Here is a 25933-nt window from a genome sequence, read left to right on the forward strand (position 1 = left end):
TTGCCATCCATATATCTTTTGTCCATTTAAAAAATGGATTATTTTCGGGGTGCCTGGGGGCTTAGTCGGCTAAGTGTCCACCTCTTGATTTCAGCTCAGTTCATGATCTCACAGTTTGTGAATTTGAGCCCCGCATCAGGCTCTGTGTTGACAGTGAGGAGCATTTTGAGATTCTCTCTCTCCCTGTCTCTCTGCCTCTCCCCTGCTCACATGTGCATGCTCCTTCTTTCTTTCTCTCTCTCTCTCAAACAAACAAACAAAAAACTTAAAAAATGGATGATTTTCAGGGTGCCTGGGTGGCCCAGTTGGTTAAGCATCCAACTCTTGATTTCAGCTCAGATCATGATCTCACAATTTGCGAGTTCAAGCCCTATGTTGGGCTCTGCACTGACAGTGTGGAGCCTGCTTGGGATACTCTCTCTCCCCACCTCTCTCTCTGCCCCTCCCCTGCTTGCTCTCTATCTCTCTCTCTCTCTCTCAAAATAGATAAGTATTAAAAAATGTATTATTTTCTTATTATTGAGTTATTTTTTTAAGTTTATTTATTTGTTTTGGGAGAGAGCAAGAGCATAACAGCTTTCTTGTAGATTTCATTGAATTTTCTGCAAAGATCACCTGTGGTATATAAATAAGGACAGTTTTATGTTTTCCTTTCCAATCTGAAAGCTTTTTATTTATTTTTCTTGCCTGACTCCACTGGCTAGAATCTGCAGCACAATTGGATAGAAGTGGTAAGAGCAGACATACTTGTCTTGTTCTTATCTTAAGCTAGCTGTGGGTTTTTGGTAGATGTTCATTACCAGGCTGAGGAAACACCCTTCTTTTTCTAGTTTGTTAAGAATCTTTATCAGGAATAAATATTGAGTTCTGTCAATGTTTTTTTCCTGTATCTACTGAGGTCTTACTTTTTAATTTGTTAACATGGTAAACATTGACTGATATTCAAATGTTAAACCAACCATGCATTCCTTGGTCATGCTATATTATCCTTAACATATTGTTGGATTCAATATACTAAAATTTCATTTAGAAATTTTGTATTTATTTCATGAGGGACATCGGTTTGAACTTTTATTTAATACCTTTGATCTTGGTATCAAGGTAATGCTAACTAGAATGAGTTGGAAAGTAGTCCCTTCTCTTCTATTATTTGAATGATTCTGTGTAGAGTTGGTATTATTTCTTGTTTAAAACTTTGGTGGAATCTACCAATGGAGCTATCTGGACCTGGAGGTTTTTTGTTGTTTTTTTTTTGTTTGTTTGTTTTTTGTTTTTTTTTTTAGGAAAGATATTAATCACATTAAAAAAAATTTCAATGTTTATTTTTGAGAGAGAGAGTGTGTGTGTGTGTGAGAGTCAGGTCGGTGGGGCGGGAGTGGGCAGAAAGAGAGGGAGACAGAGAATCCAAAGTGGGGCCATGAGATCATGACCTGAGCTGAAGTCAGACACTCAACTGAGTCATTCAGGTGCCCCTATTAACCACATTATAATGTATTTATGAGACATAGAGGTATTCAAGTTATCTATTTCTTTTCATGTAAGCTTTTGTAATTTGTCTTTCAAGGAATCTGTTTATTTCATCTAAGTTATCAATTTTTTTTGGTGTAAAATGTCCCTAACATTCCCTTATTATTCTTTTAATATCATTCAAATGGAGGGTGATGTCACCTCTTTCAGTCCTAATATTAGTAATTTGTATCTTTTCTTCTTTTTCCCTGTTAGTGTGACTACATGTTTATCAATTTTATTGATTTTCTCAAAGAATGAGTTTCTAGTTTTATTAAAATTTTTCTGTTTTTTTTTTTTTGTTGTTGTTGTCGTTTATTTCACTGATTGCCACTTTGATCTTTATTACTTCACTTCTCCCTATTACTTTGGGGTTAATTTTCTTTTTCCTACTTTCTTAAGATGGAAGCTGAGTTCACTGATTCAAGATCTCTCTTTTCTAATGTAGGTTTCGTGCTATAAATTTCCCTCAAAATAGTGCTTTAGTGTCATCCTCAAAATTTTGGTATGTTGTTTTTCATTTTCATCCAATTCAAAATATTGCTAATTTCCTTTTGGGTTTCTCTTTTGACCCATCAATTACTTAGAAGTGTATGATTTACTTTCCAAATATTTAGAGATTTTCTAGAGATCTTTCAGTTACTGGTTTGTAATATAATTACATTTTAGGTAAAGAATATATTTCATATTATTTGAATCTTTTCAAATGTATCAAGACTTGTTTTATGAGCTTTTGTATAGCAAAGGAAACCATCAGTGAAACAAAATGACAATCTGCTGAATAGGAGAAGGTATTTGCAAATATATCTGATAAGGATTTAATATCCAAAATATATAAAGTACTTATACTACACACCCCCAAAAAACAACACAACTTAAAAATGGACAGAGGACCCAACTAGACATTTTCCCAAAGAAAACATACAGATGGCCAACACATGAAATGATGTTCAACATCACTAATTATCAGGGAAAAGCAAATCAAAATCACAACTACACCTGTCAGCATGGTTAAACTAAAAAAGACAAGAAGTAACAAGTGTCGGTGAGGATGTGGATAAAAAGGAATCCTTGGGGGCGCCTGGGTGGCGCAGTCGGTTAAGCGTCCGACTTCAACCAGGTCACGATCTCGCGGTCCGTGAGTTCAAGCCCCGCATCAGGCTCTGTGCTGATGGCTCGGAGCCTGGAGCCTGTTTCCAATTCTGTGTCTCCCTCTCTCTCTGCCCCTCCCCCATTCATGCTCTGTCTCTCTCTGTCCCAAAAATAAATAAACGTTGAAAAAAAAAAAAAAAAAGGAATCCTTTTACCCTGTTGGTAGGAATGTAAATTGGTGCAGCCACTGTGGAAAACAGTATGGAGGTTCCTCAAAAAATTAAAATTACATGAGCGCCTGGGTGGCTCAGTCAGTTAAGCATCTATCTGACTCTTGATTTCAGCTCAGGTCATGATCTCATGGTTCATGAGATCAAGCCCTGTGTTGGGATCCACACTGACAGCATGGAGCCTGCTTAGGATTCTCTCTCTCCCTTTCTCTGTGCCCCTCCCATGCTTGCACACACACTCTCTCTCTCAAAATAAATAAATAAACTTAAAAAAATTAAATTAGAAATACCATAAGTAATTATACAACTAGGTATTCTGTAATAATACCATAAATAATACCATAAGTAATTCTACAACTAGTAATTCTACAACTAGGTATTTTCCCAAAGAAAATGAAAATATTAATTTGAAAAAATATATGCACCCTATGTGTATTGCAGCATTATTTATAATAGCCAAGACATGGAAGCAACCTAAGTGTTCATCAATAGATGAATAGCTAAGGAAGATATGGTGTGTGTGTGTGTGTGTGTGTGTGTGTGTATGCGTGCATGCACATACACAATGGAATATTATGCAGCCCTAAAAACAATGAGATCATGCCATTTGAGACAACATGGATGGAACTAGAGGGTATTATGCTAAGTGAAATAAGTCCAACTGATAAAGGCAAATACTACATTTCACTCATAAGTGGAATCTAAAAAACAACAACAAAAACAAATGAATAAATAAAGCAGAATCAGACTTATAAATACAGAAAACAAACTGACAGTTGCCAGAAGAGGGGGGATGAAGGGCTGGGCAAAATGGGTGAAAGGGAGGGGGAGTTACAGGCTTCCAGTTATAGAATGAATGAATTGCAGAAATAAAAGGCACAGCTTAAGGAATATAGTCAATAATATTGTAATAGCAATGTATCAGGACAGATGGTAGTTACACTTGTGGTGAACACAGCATAATGTATAAACCTGTTGGATCACTATATTGTATATCTGAAACTAATGTAACATTGCACGTCAACTATACTAAAAAAAAAAAAAAAGACTTATTCTATGGCCCATGAGCATGATATCATGATTATTTTTATTCCTCTGTATGTAACATTTCTGTTTTCTTTGGCTTGGTAAGTGTTCTATGTGAACTTGAGGAGAATGTGTATCTTGCTGTTTGGTGGAATGTTCTATAAATAACAATTACGTCAAGTTGGTTGATACTGTTCAAATATTTCATATCCTTTCTGTTTACCTGTTGTACCAATTACTGAGAGAAAGGTATTCAAATACCTGGCTATATTGTGGATTTGTGTATTTCTTTTTTTTTTTTTTTTTTTTTCAACGTTTATTTATTTTTGGGACAGAGAGAGACAGAGCATGAACGGGGGAGGGGCAGAGAGAGAGGGAGACACAGAATCGGAAACAGGCTCCGGGCTCTGAGCCATCAGCCCCGAGCCCTATGCGGGGCTCGAACTCACGGACCGCGAGATCGTGACCTGGCTGAAGTCGGACGCTTAACCGACTGCGCCACCCAGGCGCCCCGGATTTGTGTATTTCTTAAAACAATTCTATTAGTTTTTTCTTCCTATATTTTGAAGCTCTCCCATTAGGTGCATAGATGTTTAAGATTGCTCTGTTCTCTTGATTACTTGACCCCTTTAATATTATGAAATTACTTCCTTGATCTCTGGTAACATTCTTTTCTCTGAAATCTATTTTTGCTGATGTTAATATAGCCACTTTCTTTTGAATGCTGTTAGCATGGTACATTTTTTAATACTTTTACCTTTAACTTATTTGTGCTTATATTTTAATTGAACTTCATGGTAGCAGCATAGAGTTAGATATTACTTCCCCCCAAACCCCAATCTCATAATATTTGCCTTTGAATTGGGGTGTTTAGATCATTTACATTTAATGTGATTCTTGATGTAATTAGGTCTGGGTCTTTCATCTTTCTATTTGTTGTTTTTTGAGGTTTATTTATTCATTTTGAGGGGGTAGGGTCAGAGAGAGAGGGACTGTCTCCCTTTGGGCTGTCAGCCCAAAGCCTGGTGCAGGGCTCAACCTTAGGAACCATGAGATCATGACCTGAGCCAAAACAACACTCAGATGCTTAACCAACTGAGTCACCCAGGTGTCCCTTTCTATTTGCTTTCTACCTGTCCTATCTATTCTTTGTCCCCCTTTTCCTCTTTTCAGCCTTTTTTGGATTATTTTTTATTATTCTATTTCATCTCCTTCGTTGCTTATTAACTATAACTCTTGGGGCTCTTTAGTGGTTGCCTCAGGATTTATAGAATATGTCTTATCATAGTCTAATCTTAAGTGATACTACACAACTTCACATATAGTACTAGAACTTTACAATAGTATCCTTCCATATCTCCCTTCCTGGCTTTCATGTAGTTTACTTTTACATATTTTACAAATCTCACAATGTATTACTATATTTGTATAAGTCACCTATCACTTAAATAGATTTAAATAATAAGAAAAAATTATATACATTTACCCATGTAGTTATCACTTCTAGTGGTTTTCTTCCCTTCTTTTTTAAAGATTCAGATTCTCTTCTGTCTGGTATCATTGTCCATCCATCTAAATACTTCCTTTTCTTGTAGTGTGAAACTGCTGGTAGTAAATTCTTTCATATTCGGTATGTCTGAAAATATCTTTATTTCACCTTCAGTTTTGAAAGATATTTTTGCTGAGTACAGAATTCTAGATGTTGCTCCCCTATCTCCTTATGTATATTGTTCCTATTAGAAATATGAAATCATGCTTACTTGTGTTCCTGTGTGTGTGTCTTTTTCTCTTGCTGTGTTTAAGATATTCTCTTTTTGTTGGTCTAGGCAACTTTATTATGATGTGCTTTGGTGTAGTTTTCTACATGTTTATTCTGCTTGTGGTTCATTGAACTTCTTTGATCTGTGAATTTATAATTTTCATCAAGTTTGGGAGGCTTTTGGTCATTATGTCTTCAAATATCTTTTCTCTCCCACACCCTCACCTCTTCAGGCACTCCACTAGCCAATATATTAGATTGCCTGAAGTTGTCCTACAGTTCACTGATGCTCTTTTTGTTTTCTTTTTATTTCTTTTCCATGTTTCGTTGTAGACAGTTTCTATTATTATGCAGGCTACTGCATAATACTGCAGGCTACTAATCTTTTCTTCTGCAATGACTAATCCATTGTTAATCCTTATCAGTGTATTTTTCATTTCAAACACTGTACTTTTCATCTTTAGAAGTTTGATTTGGCTTTTTTTTATGGATTCTATTTTTATTACTTATTATTATTATTTTAAAAATATTTTTATTTATTTTTGAGAGAGAGTGTATGTGAAGTGGGGAGGGACAGAGAGAGAGGGAGACATAGAATCAAAAGCAGGCTCCAGGCTCTGAGCTATCAGCACAGAGCCCGATGCAGGGCTCAAGCTCACGAACTGTGAGATCATAACCTGAGACAAAGTCAGACGCTTAACCAACTGAGCCACCCAGGTGCCCCTATTACTTATTATTTTTTATTTTTAAGTAATCTCTGCACCCAACATGGGGCTCAAACTCATAACCCCAAGATCAAGAGTCACATGTTGTACTGACTGAGTCAGCCAGGCAGACTGGCTGTAAGTCAGATATCTTACATATCTACTTAACTTTTTGAACATACGATATATACTTATAATAACTGTCTTGATGTCCTTCTCTGCTAATACCAACATCTATGCCAGTTATTGGTTGGTTTGGTTGATTAGTCCTCTCAGTATTAATTGTGTTTTCTTCCCTCTTTGTTTGCCTGGTAATCTCTGTTTGGATGTCAGGTATTATTAATATTCTCTTGTTGGAGGCTGGGTTATTTTTTTGAATTCCTATAAATATTCTTGAACTTGGTCCTGGAATGCAGTTAAGTTACTTGAAAATCCTTTGATCCTTTGAGGTTTTGTTTTTTGGCATTTTTAGGCAGGTCTGGAGCAGTCAGTATTCAGTCTACAACCAAGTATTCTCCCTCATGGGAATAAGACCTTTCTAAGTACTCTAGTCAATGCCTGATGAACTATGAGGTTTTCCTGTCTAGCTGGTGGAAATAGTCCCTGTTCCTGGCCCTGTGTAAATGCTGAGCAATGTTTCCTCTCATTGTTTTGGAAGGTCCTTTTTACCAGCCTGGCATGGTATGCATCAATCAGTGCTGTGCTAAACATTTGAGGGAACCCTCTGCACATTCTCTCTGTTCATCTCTCTTTTCTGGTACGTGGTCCTATGAACTCTGGCTATTTTGGTCTCCCTATGCTCTCTCAGTTCCTTCTACTTAACTTAGGGATCTACTAGGCCCCCCAAGAATTCCCCCTCCCTGAATCATGGTCTGGAAACTCAAAGCACTAAGCTGAGGTGATGGTAAGACTCACATTATTTGTTTCTTGTCTCTCAGATACCAGTTTTTTATTGCCTGATATAAAGTGTCTTCAAACTAATTTTTCATGTATTTTTGTCTGGGTTTTTTTTTTTTTCAGTTATTTCAGGTGGGAGGCCAAATTCAGTCCCTATTTATTCATTTTGGCCAGAAGCAAATATTAAGTTGATCTGCTATTGATTTTTCAACCTTAGTTCTTCCCCTCTTCTTCTGCTCCTCCTGTCTCTTACTCTTAAAATCTAAGACACAGGAAAATTTTACAGAATTCTAAGTAGAAATCAATATCATCTTTACATTCCCAGATCCTAGTCCTTAGTAACTGATTAATAAAATTGTCAGTAGTGAGTAAAGAACGTTCAAATTCTGGTTTTGTTGCCTTCTAGCTGTATCTTGGACTTGTCTATGCTTAAATACCGGTCCTTTTCTCTACACATGCGTAGAAAGCTGAAGAAAGATCAGGAAAAGCAGATATTTTCTACTGAGCTATACATTTGGCTTAATCCTGAGAATTTAAAATTTTTAACTATTAAAAATATAAAATAAAAAAATTGAAAAATAGAAACAAACATGCTAAAAATTTCACTTCTCCCACAAACCAGTGTTCTTTTCTGTCAGTATATACTCTTCTACATTTTATTTGCATTATATTTTGTACATGATATAACAAAAAAAACACTTTAATATTACTTTAGTTAACAGAATTACATTCTATGTGGCTGCATAGTGCCATAATTATATTTTTAAACATCTTTGTCATGTGAGCATGCTACGATGTACTCAGTTGTTTCTATATGAAGGTAACCTCTTTTTAGTTAGTATAAAAAATAACTTCAGTGACTATCTTGACCTCCATTTTAGGTTATTTTCTCAGCTAATCCCCTAAAGTGAGATTACTAGAGTAAAGGATATAAATATTTTTAATATTCTTGTTACATATTGCCAAACTGCTCTCTTGAAAGACTATACCACTGTTCACCTCTACCAGCCTAGCTAAGAGTGTCAACCTAGATAAGGATATCACTTAAAAGAAAATGTCGTGGCTAACATAATTAGTAAAAATGACTTTTCATTGTTATTACCTAGTTTCTTCATTTCCACAAAGTGGGCCATATTCCTTATACTTGCTATATAGTGGCATTTTCTTTATTAGAAAAGGAATTCTTTTGTAAATGGCTTTTTGCCCAACATGACGTTTGTAAGATTCTTCTATTGTGCTGCACGTAGGTATATTTTGTTCGTTCTCATTGCCAAGTGATATTTCATTGTATAAATGTGTTACAACTTATTTAACCATTCTATTGCTGATGAACATTGAGTTGTGTCCATTTTGAGCCAGTTGTGAAGAACACTGTTACGAACAGTCTTGTATATATCTCTTGGTGCACATGTGTAAGAATTTCTTTATGGAGTAGAAGAGCTGGAAGACAGGATATGCACATTTTCTACTTGGCTATGTGTTGCAAATTACTTGCAAAGTGGTGGCACCAATTAACACTCCTACCACCAGCAGTGTTCTTGTTGCTTGAAATCTTGGCCAGCATTTACTGCTGTCATACTTCAACTTATTGCCAATTTGGTCTGTGTATAATGGTATCTCATTGTATTTTTATTTTTATTTTTATTTTTTTTTTATTAAAAAAAAATTTTTTTTTTCAACGTTTATTTATTTTTGGGACAGAGAGAGACAGAGCATGAACGGGGGAGGGGCAGAGAGAGAGGGAGACACAGAATCGGAAACAGGCTCCAGGCTCTGAGCCATCAGCCCAGAGCCTGACGCGGGGCTCGAACTCACGCACGGCGAGATCGTGACCTGGCTGAAGTCGGACGCTTAACCGACTGCGCCACCCAGGCGCCCCTCTCATTGTATTTTTAAAGTAACTTCCCTAATTACCAAAGTGGTTAATGATCTTTTCATGTATTTGTTGGCCCCTTGTATTTCCACTTTTGTGAAGACTTTGCTCATTTTTTCTGCTACTGTATCTTTTTCTTATTCCTTCATAGGCATTCTTTACATACTCTTCATACTCGTCAGTTTTATGTTTTACATGGGTTCTCCTAGTTCATGGCTTGATTTTTCACTCTCTTCATGGTGTCTTTTAATAATTATAAGTTGCAATTTTAGGGGCACCTGGGTGGCTCAGTTGGTTAAGCATCCGACTTCAGGTCATGATCTCATGTTTGAGCCCCGCGTCAGACTCTGCACTGACAGCACAGAGCCCATTTGGGATTCTGTCCTCTCTCTGTCCATCCCCTGCTCACTCTCTCTCTCCCTCAAAATAAATAAATAAACATTTTTTTCAACAGTTGTAATTTTAATGTAATGAAACAACAGTCTTTTCCTCTATGTGCCGTACTTTTTGTCTCTGTTTTTAAGGTATCTATAATGCCTAAGATATTCTACAATATCTTATAAAAGCTTGACAGTTTTGCCTTTCACATTTAGATTTTCTAACTACCTGGAATTGATTTTGTGTATCGTGGGAAATAGGGGTCCAGTTTTATTTTTCTTTCCACATAGGATATACAGTTTCCGCACACCATTTATTGAAAGAAAACGTCCCACTGATCTTCAGGTCACCTCTGTTAAGTATGAAATACGTCATGTGAATCTGCTTTTTATACTTTCTACTCTGTTCTGTGGCTCTGTGTCTATTCCCATTACAGGTCCACTCTGTCTTTATTAGGAAAGGTTCATGAGCTTCATACAGTATAGGGCAAGTCCTTTCATTTGTTATTTAAAAAATATTTTTTTAATGTTTATTTTTGAGAGAGAGACAGAGCAGGAGTGGGGGAGGGACAAAGAAAGATGGAGACACAGAATCCAAAGCAGGCTCCAGGCTCCAAGCTGTCAGCACAGAGCCCAACGTGGGGCTCAAACCCATGAACTGTGAAATCATGACCTTAGCCGAAGTTGGACACTTAACCAACTGAGCCACCCATATTAATTTTAGTTCTTATAATATGCAAGAGTAAGACAGTACAGGGCTTATGTTACTTTGGGCCTACCATGGTTCACAAAGAAGAAAAGCCCATTTCATGTATAATACCTCTGTCTCCAATAACAGGGCCAACTTCCCCATTAGACAAGAAGCCACCACTCTTTGGGTCCATAATACTTTTAGGGGCTCATGAAAATGTTTTAATTTATTTTAAAATCAGAAGAAAACAATGAGCTTTTGGCTGAAGGAAGTATTTTAGTATATAATACTAAATATTCCTTTTTATATTAACACAGTCATAAAACATATTTTTTTTTAATTTTTTTTTCAACGTTTATTTATTTTGGGGACAGAGAGAGACAGAGCATGAACGGGGGAGGGGCAGAGAGAGAGGGAGACACAGAATCGGAAACAGGCTCCAGGCTCTGAGCTGTCAGCGCAGAGTTCAATGTGGGGCTCGAACACATGAACTGTGAGATCAAGACCTGAGCTGAAGTCGGACGCTTAACCAACTAAACCACCTAGGTGCCCCAAAACGTATTTTTAAATACTGTTCTAGGGAGAAAGGGCCCACATAAGCAAATGTGCCCAAAGCCCATAAAGTGGCCCTGCCTGAGGGGCACCTGGGTTGCTCAGTTGGTTAAGCCCCAACCTCGGTTCAGGTCATGATCTTGCGGTCTGTGGGTTTGAGCCTCACGTCAGGCTCTGTGCTGACAGCTCAGAGCCTGGAGCCTGCTTCAAATTCTGTGTCTCCCTCTCTCTCTCTGCCCCTCCCTGCTCACACTCTGTCTCTCAAAAATAAATAAATATTGGGGCGCCTGGGTGGCGCAGTTGGTTAAGCGTCCGACTTCAGCCAGGTCACGATCTCGCGGTCCGTGAGTTCGAGCCCCGCATCAGGCTCTGGGCTGATGGCTCAGAGCCTGGAGCCTGTTTCCGATTCTGTGTCTCCGTCTCTCTCTGCCCCTCCCCCGCTCATGCTCTGTCTCTCTCTGTCCCCAAAAAAATAAATAAACGTTCAAAAAAAAAATTTAAAAAAATAAATAAATATTAAAAGAAAATTTTTTTAAATGGCCCTGTCTGATAGTGTTCTTAAAAATTATCCTATTAATCATAAGGGCAGAGATTAGGTGGCTCATCCATACACTGCCCTATAGGCTAGGGCATAAAAACATGTTTCCTCTTGATCATAGGTAAGTATATCATCTTCATTTGGGAAAATTGTACACACCAGTAAATTAATAATCCCCCAAAGGCTAACTTTAAATTTGAATAAAAAATAGAATTCAGATAATATTTCTATCCAGGCATTTGCCAGGTACTAGGGGTTACAGGGATAAACAAATGAACATAGAGCTTCTAACATATAAGATGGTTAACAATTATAATTGGGAAGAATGTCATACAAATAGAAGTATGGTAGCAAGATTGAGTTAATCCTTAGTTGCAAAATAGGTGATGTTATTTTTGGTTTTTCAAACAAAGAAACCAAGGCACAGAACAACTGAATGGCTTATCCCAAGCATCAACAAATATACTCAGATGAAGTATTTGAATACCAGGACTTGGACTCCAGGTCTTGTGCTATATACTACCTGGTCTGAAACAGTGCTCATTCCATAGTAGATATTCAATAAATTAGACTGTATTGCATTGAATAAGAAATAGTGCCACTCCAAAGGATTTCATCTTTCTCTCAGAGCAACTATTTAATCTTTTCCCCCACAACTTTATCAATGTATATTTTATATATCATAAAATTTACCCATTTCAAATGTGTAATTCAATTATTTTTAGCAACTTACTACATGGTGCAATCATCATCATAAATCAGTTTTAGAACATTTTCATTCCCCCAATAAGAACTTGAATGCTTGTTTTTTAATTAATTTCTATTCCTATCCCTTGTCCCAGGCAACCACTAATCTATATCCTGTCACCATAAATTTGCCTTTTCTGGACATTTCACATAAACAAAATCATACAGTATATGGTCTCTCTTGTCTGGTTTCTTTCACTTAGCACAGTGTTTTTGAGGTTCATCCATGATTCAGCATGTGTCAGCAGTTTGTTCTCTATTATTGCTGAATGGTATTCCCTTGTATAGATACACTACATTTGTGTCTATCTGTTCACAAGCTGATTGACATTTGGGTTGCTTCCCATTTTCACCTATAATGAATAATGCTGCTATGAACATTTGCATGAAATTTTTTGTGAGGATATGTCTTCATCTCTCTTAGGTAGATACTCAGAAGTAGAATTCCTGAGTTATATAATAGTTTAACTTTTTTTTGTTTACATTTTTATTTACTTTTTTTTTTTACTTTTTTTTTTTTTACTTTTTTACTTTTTATTTACTCTTTGAGAGACAGAGACAGAGTGCAAGCAGGGGAGGAGCAGAGAGAGAGGGAGACACAGAATCCAAAGCAGGCTTCAGGCTCTTAGCTTGTGAGCACAGAGCCCAGTGTGGGGCTTGAACCCACAAATGCGAGATCATGACCTGAGCTGAAGTCAGATGCTCAACTGACTGCCATCCAGGCACCCCTATATTTAACTTTTGAGAATCTGTCAAATTGTATTCTAAAGTGGCTGCCACATTTTACATTACTACCAGCAATGTATGGAGGGTTCCAATTTCTCCATATCCACAGACTCTTACTGTCATCTTTTTTGACTATGGTCATTCTAGTGGGTGTGAAGTAGTATCTCATTGTGGTTTTGATCTGCATTTCCTTAGTGACGTTGAGCATCTGTTCATGTGCTTGTTAGCCATTTGTATATAGTCCATGAAAAGTGTCTATTCCAAATCCTTTGCTCATGTTTTGACTTATTGTCCTCTTAATACTGAGTTATAAGAGTTCTTTGTAAATTCTGGATACAAATTCTTTGTCAAATATGTGTTTCACACATTCCCCCCCATTCTGCCACTTGTCTTTTCATTTTCTTAATGTTGCCTTTTTAACTGTAAAAGTCATGAATTTTGATGAAGTCCATTTCATCCATTTTCCAGAAATAAATCCTTATATTTATGGTCAATTGATTTTTGACAAGTGCAATTCACTGACAAGAAGGTAGTTTGTTCAAAGACGGTAGTTTGTTCAAAGATAGGAACAATTGTATATCCACATGCAAAAAGATGAACTTAGATGCCCACTTCACGCTGTGCACAGAAATTAACTCAAAGTGGCTCATAGATTTCAATGCAAGAGATAAAACAACAAAACTTTCAGAAGAAAACATGGAAGATAAACTCAAGATCTTCAGGTAGGCAAGGGTTTTTTTTTAATTGATTCTTGAATTCTTGTCTTGATTAAACACAAAATATATACGTGTGTATGTATTTATATGTGGTATGTGGGTATAGTATAGGTAGGTAACTACACAGCCATCTTCAGCCACAATGAGAAACTGTTTTACTGGGATTGTTGACTAAAGTTTGAATTATCAATGACATAAATATGTTGAAAATAATATGCAAAGGAAAAGTGGCAAGCCAGCCAGAACATAAAATCCGGAGCTTGGCAGGTGGAATTCAAGACAAAACTGTGTAAATGGCACATTAATCCTTTCTTCAAATACTATGCAACGCGCCTACTTACATTTCAGGCTAAGAAATGTTGATTACAGGCAGTCATTGACTGCAGATTAAGAAGCCAATCTTCTAGGGGCACCCAGGTGGCTGAGTTGGTTAAGTGTCTGACTTTGGCTCAGGTCATGATCTCACGGTTTGTGGGTTTAAGCTCTGCATTGGGCTCTGTGCTAATGGCTCAGAGCCTGGAACCTGCTTCATATTCTGTGTTTTCCTTCCTCTCTCTGCCCCTCCCTTGCTTGTGCACTCTCTCTCTCTCTCTCAAAAAATAAACATTAAAAACATTTTTAAAAATAAGCCAATCTTCTATAGAAAGATGAATCTCTATTAGCTAAGGAGATGCTACACACTCTTATGATTGCAATGATTTCATAATACTAACATGAAAGTCTTAAAGCCTATTGCTTTCAACATGTGTAGGAAGAAAGAAATTATTGTTGAAGAGTCATAAACCTAATTTGTCAAGAAGAAAATTTTAGATACAAAGTCTCACTTTTATTATTATTTTTTTTTAATTTTTTTTTTCAACGTTTATTTATTTTTGGGACAGAGAGAGACAGAGCATGAACGGGGGAGGGGCAGAGAGAGAGGGAGACACAGCATCGGAAACAGGCTCCAGGCTCCGAGCCATCAGCCCAGAGCCTGACGCGGGGCTCGAACTCACGGACCGCGAGATCGTGACCTGGCTGAAGTCGGACGCTTAACCGACTGCGCCACCCAGGCGCCCCACAAAGTCTCACTTTTAAAGCTACTTTCTTCTATTAAATTCTATGGATCTCACCTAAAATTGTTAACAGCTAATTTCATGGTCAAATCGCCACAAGGGATACTCAAGGATATGGGCATGAATCTTGGCCACTTGTATTCACTGTGAGGCAGTCAGTGCCTTGTCTGTCTCTTCATGGCAATTGATGGAGCTTTGCTAAAGCCTAAAACTTGATTTCCTCTATTTCAGAGCAGTATTTGTTTTCAAAATATATTTCCTAATATAATTAAAACTGCATTACTGCTTATTAGCATGTTAATATATTTTCATTGTTTTCAGGTACAACTGATTATTTACATATCTACCTGTCCCTTTTAAGAAAGGTAACATGTTTTATTGTGCTTTTATCCCCTACATGAGTGGTTTTAAATCATCAGAGCCATTGGTCAAGTGTTGGAACCCTGCCTTCCAGTATGTGACAAGGGTTTTAGGACACAGTAAATATTTCATAAGTTTTTACTGTAATTAAGTAACTATTCATTTTTAATAGTGTAGTTTTAAAATTACATTTCAGTAGTCCCAAGGTCTAATGGAAGAAAATATACCATGGAATCAAACAAGTTACTAAAATAATATTCTAGGAAAGACATATAGGTCTATCATTATTGTAATGAAGGCTAACTAATGTTTCAATGCCTAGAGCCAAGTGCCAACTTTTTTCTTTCTTGAATACCTAGTAACACAATGTTCTCTCATTTATTCTAAAGAGATATGCTCTCTTCTCTTAGATTAGAGCCTCTATCTAAATCTCTTGGACACTTTAAAAATCAGACCTTTTAAATCTGAGTACAGAAACATAGCTAGAAGAGCCCCAAATAAGGTTAGCCTTGTTACCATTGCTATTGTTGCAAATGCCTTCTAATAACTACTTACCTCTTGAAAGTAAGTAGAAAAAATTTATCAACTCATCAAAATTTCACATGAACTTGAAAGAGGAATGTTAAGTAGTGAAATAAATGAAGACAGCCTTCTTTTCAACTTGTGGGTAACGGGATGCTGGCAAAGCACATTATACTACGACATTTGCATATCAGATGAGTAAAATGATGCTTTACAAAAAACAAGTGAACTGGAAAACAATTCACAGATTCTTTTAAAATACTTTCCTTCTTGCCTAAGATATAACCTAGACTGGTTCTGAATAATTTTCTCTTTTTTTTCTGATTTTATTTTATTTTTAATTTTATTTTTTAAATTTATATCCAAAATAGTGTATAGTGCAACAATGATTTCAGGAGTAGATTCCTTACTGCCCCTTACCCATTTAGCCCATCCCCCCTCCCACAACCCCTCCAGTAACCCTCTGTTTGTTCTCCATATTTATGAGTCTCTTATGCTTTGTCCCCCTTCCTGTTATTATATTATTTTTGTTTCCCTTCCCTTATGTTCATCTGTTTTGTCTCTTAAAGTCCTCATATGAGTGAAGTCATATGATTTTTGTCTTTCTCTGACTAATTTCACTTAGCAGAATACCCTCCAGTTCTATCCACATAGTTGCAAATGGCAAGATTTCATTCTTTTTGATTGCCGAGTAATACTCCATCATATATATACCACATCTTCTTTATCCATTTATCCATTGATGGACATTTGGGCTGTTTCCATACTTTGACTATTGTTGATAGCGCTGCATGGGGGTGTATGTGTCCCTTTGAAACAGCACACCCGTATCCCTTGGATAAATGTCTATTAGTGCAATTGCTGGGTTGTAGGGTAGTTCTATTTTTAGTTTTTTTGAGGGACCTCCATACTGTTTTCCAGAGTGGCTGCACCAGCTTGCATTCCATGAATAATTTTCTTAAATATTATCTGCAGTGATATTTTCAGTTACAGCCCTCCAGCCCTCCAGCCACCTGGAAACATTAAGTCCCACCTGGAGCCTTATCCTGTCCTTGGGGCCTGGGCTAGTACAACTCTCTACACTGGAGGAATTTTTAGAAGCCTTAGACTGGCAACTTATCTGTTCATTATCAGTGTGGCCCTTCTGCTGATCCTGCCCTGATAGTATAACCTGGTTTCAGGCACTAAAATTTTATCTGGTTATTTGTAACCCAGCCTCCATCTTGAACCACTAGAAACTAGTGGATTCTTCCACTGTGATCCTCAGTCCTACCTTGGGACCTTACTTAATATACCAGTTGGTGCAATACTCCCTGTAATGTTCTGTGGGCTTAGTTTAGAGCCCTACCCTAGAACTCCAGTCTTTATGAGTTATGTCCCCAGTATATGCCACCTGATAGCTATGAGACAGACTTTCCTCATGTCTGGGTTTCTACTTATTGCCCACTGTTAGACTTTTCTAGGGATAGGTCCTATGCTTGAGCTAAATTTCTTATCCATGAACTAACCCATCTCAGTGCTGGCTTCTAACTCTAATAGTAACTCAGGTAATACTTGTTTTAAAACATTTCTATTCAAACCAGCCAACAGTCATTTTTAAAGTGAACCACTAAACATACATCTGGCTGCTTGAAATTCCAAAAGTAAATATCCCATACCTGTCTGAATGAATCCTGACTTGTATCCATTAGTTGTGCCATTTTCTGGTGTCACAGTTGATGATACTGAAGAGTTTGGTTTCATAGAGTGGCAAGTGGCAGAGGATTGTCGGCTTCTACATTCTGGGAAGGAGTAAGAATTATATTATGGGAGGAGACCAATACCCTGTCAAAGCAGGTGATGAGAACACAATCCACAAAATCTCTAAAATAAACTACTGTTCCTTAAGTAGCAACCATGTTCCTTATTGGCGGTTTCCCCTCCTCTAATCCTGACTCCAACAGAATGTTCAAGATGGTGAATTCACTTTGTCTTCCTAGGGCCAGATGTCATGTTTAGAAGGAAAAAAAAAGAAAGAAAGAAAAAAGATCCGGCTTTTGTTCTTCACAGACTAGCTCCCAGGGGAAAAATTACTCATAACCAATATAATCATGCTAGTTTTATGGATAAGGCAGGCTAAAATATCAGTAATTTGTTTTAAAAAAAATAAGCTTTCAAACACCAGTTAACCTCCCGTCAAGGATCAATTTAGTGTGGAACAGGAATCTATATAGGTTGTCTTCAATATTCTCACCTCAACCTTAATTTATGTCCAAAAGCTGAAGCAAAGAAAAATTTATAGTCAGAGGAGAAAAATTAGAAATGCTCAAATTCTTTTTTTTTTAAGCCTACTTATTATTTTTAAGTGAGAAAGAACAGGGGAGGGGCAGGGAGAGAGGGGGATAGAAAATCCCAAGCAGACTTGATGCTGACAGCAGTGAGCCTGATGCAAGGCTTGAACTCATGAACAGATCATGACCTGAACCAAAGTCCAACGCTCAACCAACTAAGCTACCCAGGTGTCCCAGAAATGCTCAAATTCTTATTACTCTTAGTTTGTATCAAAGGAAATAGGTACACAATATTCTAGGTGATTTCTGATCATGCAACACCAAGCTTCATTTTAGGTAAGCCAATACTAATGGAGCTCTAACATGATACTTTAATAATACTTTGAACTGAATCAAGTAGATAGCAAATACTAAGAAACCATGTAGGGCTATAACTTCTAACTAAATTATACCACACATTACACTATGTTAGTTTTTAAAGGTAGCATGTGAAAAAGAAATATAAATGGTTGTAAATGACAGTTAATTATAGAGGGTCCTTTAGAGAGTTTCCAAGTTTATCAGATATATGCAAGGTTGGACACAGTTTTCTATGACCACCTTGGCTAGGATTTTCCTTGAAAAGCAATTGTACTTTGGCCTACAAGGATACCTCCACATTATGTGTATCGTATGCATACATTTATATTGATGTTCTATGTCTGCATATCTGCATATCTCCATATCTGCATATATGGATACATATGCATATACAATCTTAATTCTAAAATAGTAACTTCTATAAATGTGAGGCTTCAGACACCTGGCTGGCTCAGTTGGTAGAGTGTGTGACTCTTAATCTTGGGTTTGTGAGTTTGAGTCCCACATTGTGGGTACAGATTACTTAAAAATAAAATCTTTTAAAAGATTTTTTAAAAATGTGAACCTTCAAAAGCCATTCAGGATGATTGTGCCTGTCTTGGAACATGCAGCTATTTCCTAAGGAATTATATAATGTCATTTCAAATGCACCCAAGAGTAATTACAGTGGAAAACTCAGAGGAAAATCTGAAGTCATTTATAATTTGGATTTATTATGCTATTTCTTATGGTCAGGCCAAAATCTTGCACAGACAACAAATGGAAGCATTAAAGACAATTATTATATCATCTTTAATAATATAATAATATTGATAATTAAGAAAAATCTCAGCATCTAAGTAACTGCTCAAAAGAATAAGGATTAGATATTCCACTGCATTAGAACAATGAATAGAACTTGTGGTAAATCCTATCAACTACATGCAGATGTGAGATTTCAACTGGATTCAGATCCACAAATAAGTTAGTTAAGTTCTTCTACACTTAAAAAAAAAAAAAACAACTTTGCCAACTTAATAATGTGTTTCCCCCAGGTATTAAGGTATTATGAAGAAGCGTTATTTGTTCAAAGTATGCTTAGTTCTAATGAAAACAGAAAACTATATGCTTGAGAATTACCAAAGAACCTAAATAAAATAGAAAGAGCATCTAACCAGAAAAATGACACTTTGAGGTCCTCTCTAAGTGACAGGAAAGCTGAAAAGAGTCCTCCTGTACTCCACCCTCCCAAGAGACAAATATAAAGAGACATGCACTTTTTCTAAACCTGGATAGTCTCTACTGAAAATAGAAAGAAGTTGGGGCGCTTGGGTGGCTCGGTCGGTTAAGCGTCCGACTTCGGCTCACGTCACGATCTCGCAGTCCGTGAGTTCGAGCCCTGCGTCGGGCTCTGTGCTGACTGCTCAGAGCCTGGAGCCTGTTTCAGATTCTGTGTCTCCCTCTCTCTCTGACCCTCCCCCATTCACGCTCTGTCTCTCTCTGTCTCAAAAATAAACGTTAAAAAAAAATTAAAAAAAAAAAAAAAAGAAAGAAAGAAGCAAGTCAAATAACCTGCCAGAGAGCTTCACATCTTTGGATAGTCTTCTGAACTTGGGATATTTACATACATCATACCTGATTCTGAACCCCAGAAGGCCACTTGTCCTTACTGTAACATCCTCATTCCTTTCCCTTCCCTTTCCCTCCCAGAAGTTGACGCTACCTTTCCAGCAGATAAGAGGTCCCTTCGACAGTACACCCTGGGAGCTTCTGACTAGGTAGTACTTTAAGTGCTTCTGCTTCTTTGGCTGGGTGGTGAGCTTCAAGTTAATATGGTTGGAAAATTCTGTGAAATACCGAAATCCTCTTTCTCCACAGCCGATACAGTTTCCAGAAAACCCTGAAAGAAGACAAACCAAAGTTACTGGTGGATTTGTAAATTGATACAATACTTTTACATATGAAAAGTATAGAAATATTCAGTGCTTTTGACCCAATAATTTCCTAACCTCAAGGAAAAACACCAATTTTTTTTAGCAGAATTATTTTATAATAGTGGAAGACTGAAAGTAATTTAAATTCTGCTCTAAGTTTAATGGCTAAGAAAATAGAGTGGATAGTAGCATGTGATAGAATTCATACAGTTGACATAAAAATATGAAAAAGTTTGCTTCTAGAGATGCCCATGATTTCCTCCCCACACACTCCCTTCTTAGAGAACTTGCTGGCCCTGGTTCTCTGCCCTACCCACCACGTGCACTGTCACAGATGATTAGATTGTGCTAATATCAGACCCAGTCTGGGACAGTCAGAGTCTCTTTCATGGAATTTTATTTTATTTTATTTTTCAACTTAAAAATATTTTATTATTTGTTTTTTTTTTAATTTTTTTTTCAACGTTTATTTATTTTTGGGACAGAGAGAGACAGAGCATGAACGGGGGAGGGGCAGAGAGAGAGGGAGACACAGCATCGGAAACAGGATCCAGGCTCTGAGCCATCAGCCCAGAGCCTGACGCGGGGCTCGAACTCACGGACCGCAAGATCGTGACCTGGCCGAAGTCGGACGCTTAAGCGACTGCGCCACCCAGGCGCCCCTATTATTTGTTTTTTATTTGAGAGGTGGTGGGCAGAGGGAGAGAGAACAAGAATCCCAAGCAGGCTCCACACCCAGCATGGAGCTCGATGCAGGGCTCAGGGCCACAATCCTGGGATCATGAAATCAAGAGTCAGATCCCCAAAGGACTGAGACACCCAAGTGCCCCTTTCCTGGAATTTTAAAATAAATACAAATAGAATCAGTCAGATGGAACTGGGCCCTAAATTTGTAAGGTTTTGTAAAATTGGAACCCAAGTTGGGGGTTATGTCCAACCACCTGTCAGCTAAGGGATGGGAGAGAATAAATTGGCAACTGTGAAGGTTGTCTGCAGAGAGGAGGGCATGGACAGTGATGGGCAAGCCCAGGTGCTGTCAACTTTCCAGTTCCTATGACAGCTAGCTGTAATTTCTCACACAGGTGCCCCGAGAGTCCCATTTCCTCTTTATTCACCCCCCCATACTCAAACTAGCTTATTATCCCTTTAGATCAAACATCCAAACAATTCTCACTCAGATTATTCAAACAAAATAAAACTTTCAGTGACCTGCTTAGAGCAGTGGGCACAGAAAGAAGAAATGGAGGAGGCTAAGAGGATGTGAGGCTATCCTTTGCTTAATTGGAAATCAATCCCGTAATACACAGAGAAAAGTCACACAGAAATAATGTGAGTTCCTCTGGTTGTGACTGAGGAGGAAGCATCATATGTACTGCCATGTAGTGAACAAGGACAAGATAGGTGGAAATGAGAAAAGGCATTCCAAACTCCACACGTACAATCTCTCTCTATATAAATGACTAACTTAAAATCAATCCACTGATGAAGTGATACTCTTTTTAAACCCCTAAACCAACCTGTTATCTAATTAACAAAGATATAAAAGGAGAGAAGAGAAAGGCCACCAGGATTAAAGACAGAATATCTCACAACATACCAATCGCAGACAGTCAATTCTGACAATCAATAGAAATGGCAGTCCAATTTATTATTTTTTCAACAATTACTTACTGAGCATCCACCTATATACCAGGCATGATGCAAAACTGGAAAAACAGAGATAGTCATATCTTCTGATCGGTTACATAAAATTAGTAATTTATATAATTAGTTTATTACTGTTACTTTATAGAAATATAAACATAAATTATTTAAAATATATTCAAAGATGGACTGAATTTGAGAGCATTTGGCTATCTGTCCAATGCTTTATAGCTACAGGCCAAAACCAAAAAAAGAAAAAAAAAAGCCAATTTTTTTCACCGAGTTCCCAAGCCATCTAATCATCCATTTCTCCATGCATCCATGCATCTAGCCAACAAATCCATCCATCCATCCAACAAATACTTATATACTCTACCATATGCTAGGCACTCTTTCAGGTACCAGGTTTTCAGCACGGAGCAAAGGAGACAAAACCACTGCCTCCATGTAACTTACATTGTAGTGCGATTATCATGCCTTGACAGAAAAGTGCCTGGCTTGCCAGGCAGATGTAGAACCCAGTAAAATAATATAAGAACATTTTAGTCAAAACAATTAAAGATGGTGCCTCCCAAAAGAGGCTTATCTGGTAGATCCAAGTAGTTCATAAAAGATTAGTGTGAGAATTAAAATTAACAAATTACTGAGGTGAGGTTTTATCTTTTGTCTTTTGCTTATTCTCTGAGGTGAAAAGCAAGAGAATATACAAAGGAAGAAAAGCAAAGGATCTGGACAATCTTCAAAGAACAGAGATGGCACATTAATGATGAGAACTGACAATATTAAAGACAAAGAATCCTACAGCTCATTTTTAAAACTCTGTACAGTTTCAGTATCAGTCTTCGTTCAAGAGAGATTTTATCTGCCCAAAGTTCTTGTTGTCATCATCACAAAAAATAATACCTCTTACAGCTAAATTACCTATCTAGTGTTTCTGTCAACCAAGTCTTCCAATTGCACAGTAGATTTGGGACACATGAATGAACTGCCAACTGGATCAATATATACTTTTTAATGTTTATTTATTTTGAAAGAGAGAAAGAGAGAGAATGAGTGGAGGAGGGGCAGAGAGAAAGGGGGAAAGAGAATCCCAAGCAGTCTCCATGCTTAGCACTCAGTGCAGAGTCCAATGCAGGACCAGATCCCACAACTGTGAGATCATGACCTGAGCCAAAATCAAAAGTCAGACACCGAGCGAACTGAGCCACCCAAATGCCCCCTCAATATATTTTTTAACCAATTCCTTCACTCACAGTCTTTTGAATCAGCATAATTTATATAAAAAGTTTATAAATTGATATTGGAGTTCACTGGGATTATAACATATTCGAAGCTTAAAATTTTTCCCCCTATACTTTAATGCATACTAAAATAATCTATCATCAGTAAGAAATGTTGGATGGGTATTAACATATAAAAATCTCAACAACACGCTTATCTAAGAGAAAAGTTCTACCATCTTGCTGCACTACACTTTCACTTGGAAAGTGGTTACTAAAAAATTATGTCCATTCACAAGGCTAGAGAAAGCAAACAAACTTCCATTTCTATAAAGGTATTAATAAATATGACAGAATGGCAGAATAATAACCATTTAAAGAGCAAGTGCTCTGTGCCAGGCACTGTGCTGGATGGGTTGCCTTATAAACATCATATCTTTTGATCTTTACAACCCTGAAAGTTAGGCATCATTGGCCTCTTTTTATAGATGAGAAATCTGAGACCTCATGAGAATAAGTAGCTTGCCCCAGTTCTGAAAATACTAAGTGGCAAATCTGGGATTTTAATCCCAGTTCCAACTCCAATGACCAAGGTCTTTGATCTAATATTCATTATTATACACAATCATGAAATCTCTTCTTCTTCTTCTTCTTCTTCTTCTTCTTCTTCTTCTTCTTTCTCTTTTTAGAAACAGACAGAGCGTGTAAGTAGGGGAGAGTAGCAGAGAGAGAGAGAGAGAGAGGGAGAGAAGGAGAAGGAGAGAGAGAGAGAGAGAGAGAGAGAGAGAGAGAGAGAATCTTAAGCAGGTTCCATGCTCAGTGCAGAACCCAATGCAGGGCTTGATCCCATGACCCTGGGAACATGACCTGAGCCGAAATCAAGAGTCAGACGTTCAGCCGACTGAGACACCCTGAAAATCTATTATTCTGATGGTGTTTCTTGTATCCTTTCATGATGTATTCTAGGAGGATTCCTCTAGTCATGAAGAATCATTAGGCAAAAAGGCATCATGAGATATTTTTCTGTGTCTGTGGTCAGAGCCACATATAAACTATTCCATCTGATGTCATGGTGATGCTTTTATTTATTTTTTAAAAGTTTGTTTGTTTATAGCAATCTCTACAACCAATGTGGGGCTAGAACTCATGACCCTGATATCAAGAGCTGCATGCTTTTCTGACTGAGCCAGCCAGGCACCTCAACACTATGATGCTTTTAAAATGCTAAAAAGAAGTTTCCCAAAATTGTTATACCACAGCCAACTAGATTACTAGCTCTGTGTCTTAACATTTTTGTGCCCCCACAACACAGCCTAGTATGATTTTTGTCACATAGTACATTTTGAACAAAGTGTTGAATGAATGAGTGAACAGATACTTAGAAACTTCTTTGCTAATTTAGTCCAACTTATAAACTTTACCATTAGGCTTCTGTGTTAAACCATCTGCTCAATTTCACTAAAAGAAAATCATCATCTTTTTATGAAAGCCTATGGAAATTATCACTTTCCTATGAACCAAGAAAAAGCTTTGAATTATAAGTTAAGGAACTTTTATAAAGCATGGATAGGGTTACTTTCTAACTCAGGATACTGATGTATATATTTCCAGACTTTCTGATGACACTGTGTCATACATACATCAGAAAAATGTATCTAACTAAACAAGTACAGCTTAAGAACAATACAATTCTTGAATTCTTTGCCCTCTTTCCTTTCATTTTTATTATTTTCACCAAAGACATCTCATGTGCCATTTTGTCTTCTTAATTAAAAATAAATCCAGTCTTTATTTCCCATGATGTAAGGAAGCTAGGTTGTGAAAAAAAAAAGTCCAGACTCAAAGTAAAGCCAGAGAGTAAAAACAATTCTGAGATACAGTAATACATTTTACATCATATGTATATTCCTAGTTACTTTGGTTGAACTAATGCTAAATATAACATGGGAATCATATCAATCAAATATAGCTAGGAATGATGGGTAGTATGGAGAAACTACCAAAAACTTACAAAGCAGATAATCTGCAGCTGAATTACTGAGAGTTGACTGGACATCAGGTCTAGATCAATAACTCTGTACAGAGTGAATCCTACTTTGCTTTACACAGAATTAATTTTTGATAAATCGCATGCCATCCTTTAGCTTGGCTTGAAAAGGCGGCCTCTTCAAGGCGGGTGTTTTGGGAATGAATAAAAAATAAAAGCTAATTTTTAAGAAGTTACTAAAAGAAAAAAAATGTTTCATACTTGAGTTAATTACAGAATTCCCAATTCTGTGATCTAAAAAAAAATCTGTGATAATTTAACATGCTTTTTAATTTTTGTTTTTTTATTTGAGAGAGAGAGCGAGCGTTGGGCAAAGGGGCAGAAATAAAGAATCTTGAGCAGGCTCCATGCTCAGTACAGAGCCCCACGTGGGGCTTGATCCCACAACCCTAGGATCTTGACCTGAGTTGAAATCAAGAGTCAGACGCCCAACCAACTGAGTCACCTAGGCACCCCTATGATAATTTAAACTTGTAGTTTAACTCCTTCATCTTGGAAGGAATTTTATAGGTGTGAAATACTCACCTAAAAGTGCATTTTTCCCATGATCATCTGGTAGAAATCGCTTGTCTACAGCACACACGAGGATGTGTTCAGGCAGATTGGGAGACTTGGCCCCTACTAGGAGGAATCCTGCTGGGATGTCGATTTGTTCCATACAAAGAGATACCAAACGCAAATCCTTTCCTGCTTGACAAAAACCTAAAAATGGTAAAAAGGACACAGTAAAATGTTTAGAAAGGTCCTATCTCCTTATCACCCATCTGGAGAGTGGATTTGCCTATGGGAAATCCCATAAAGGCATAATCCCATAAAAAATTAAGGAGTAGATTATTTTTTTATGTTTATTTATTTTTTGAAAGAGAGAGGGAGAGAAAGAGCAAGCTGGGGGAGGGGTAGAGAGAGAGGGAGAGAGAAATCCCAAGCAGGTTCTGCACTTTCAGTGCAGAGCCTGATGCGGGACTCAAACTCAGGAATTGCGAGATCATGACCTGAACTGAAACCAAGATTTGGACGCTCAACCGACTGAGCCACCCAGGCACCCCAGGACTAAATTTAAAGTCCATATACTCCAACCTGAAGACAAATCTATCATACGTATCCCCTT

The 25933-nt window shown here is 37.3% G+C and overlaps 1 protein-coding gene across 3 annotated transcripts in view; it reads right to left on the reverse strand.

Moving 5' to 3' along the window:
• The window catches only part of GREB1L (GREB1 like retinoic acid receptor coactivator), a 175982-nt gene that overhangs the window by 106491 nt on the left and 43558 nt on the right, over window positions 1-25933 (reverse strand). For all 3 annotated transcript variants that reach the window (XM_030336350.1, XM_030336349.1, XM_030336351.1), the window contains exons 5-7: window positions 25351-25527; window positions 19704-19880; window positions 17030-17152 (exon numbers count right to left, since the gene is read on the reverse strand). In XM_030336350.1, coding sequence (XP_030192210.1) covers window positions 17030-17152; window positions 19704-19880; window positions 25351-25527 — 477 coding nt within the window. The remainder of the gene's footprint in view (window positions 1-17029; window positions 17153-19703; window positions 19881-25350; window positions 25528-25933) is intronic.

Source organism: Lynx canadensis, chromosome D3 (assembly GCF_007474595.2).
Source record: "Lynx canadensis isolate LIC74 chromosome D3, mLynCan4.pri.v2, whole genome shotgun sequence".
Classification (NCBI taxonomy): Eukaryota; Metazoa; Chordata; class Mammalia; order Carnivora; family Felidae; genus Lynx; species Lynx canadensis.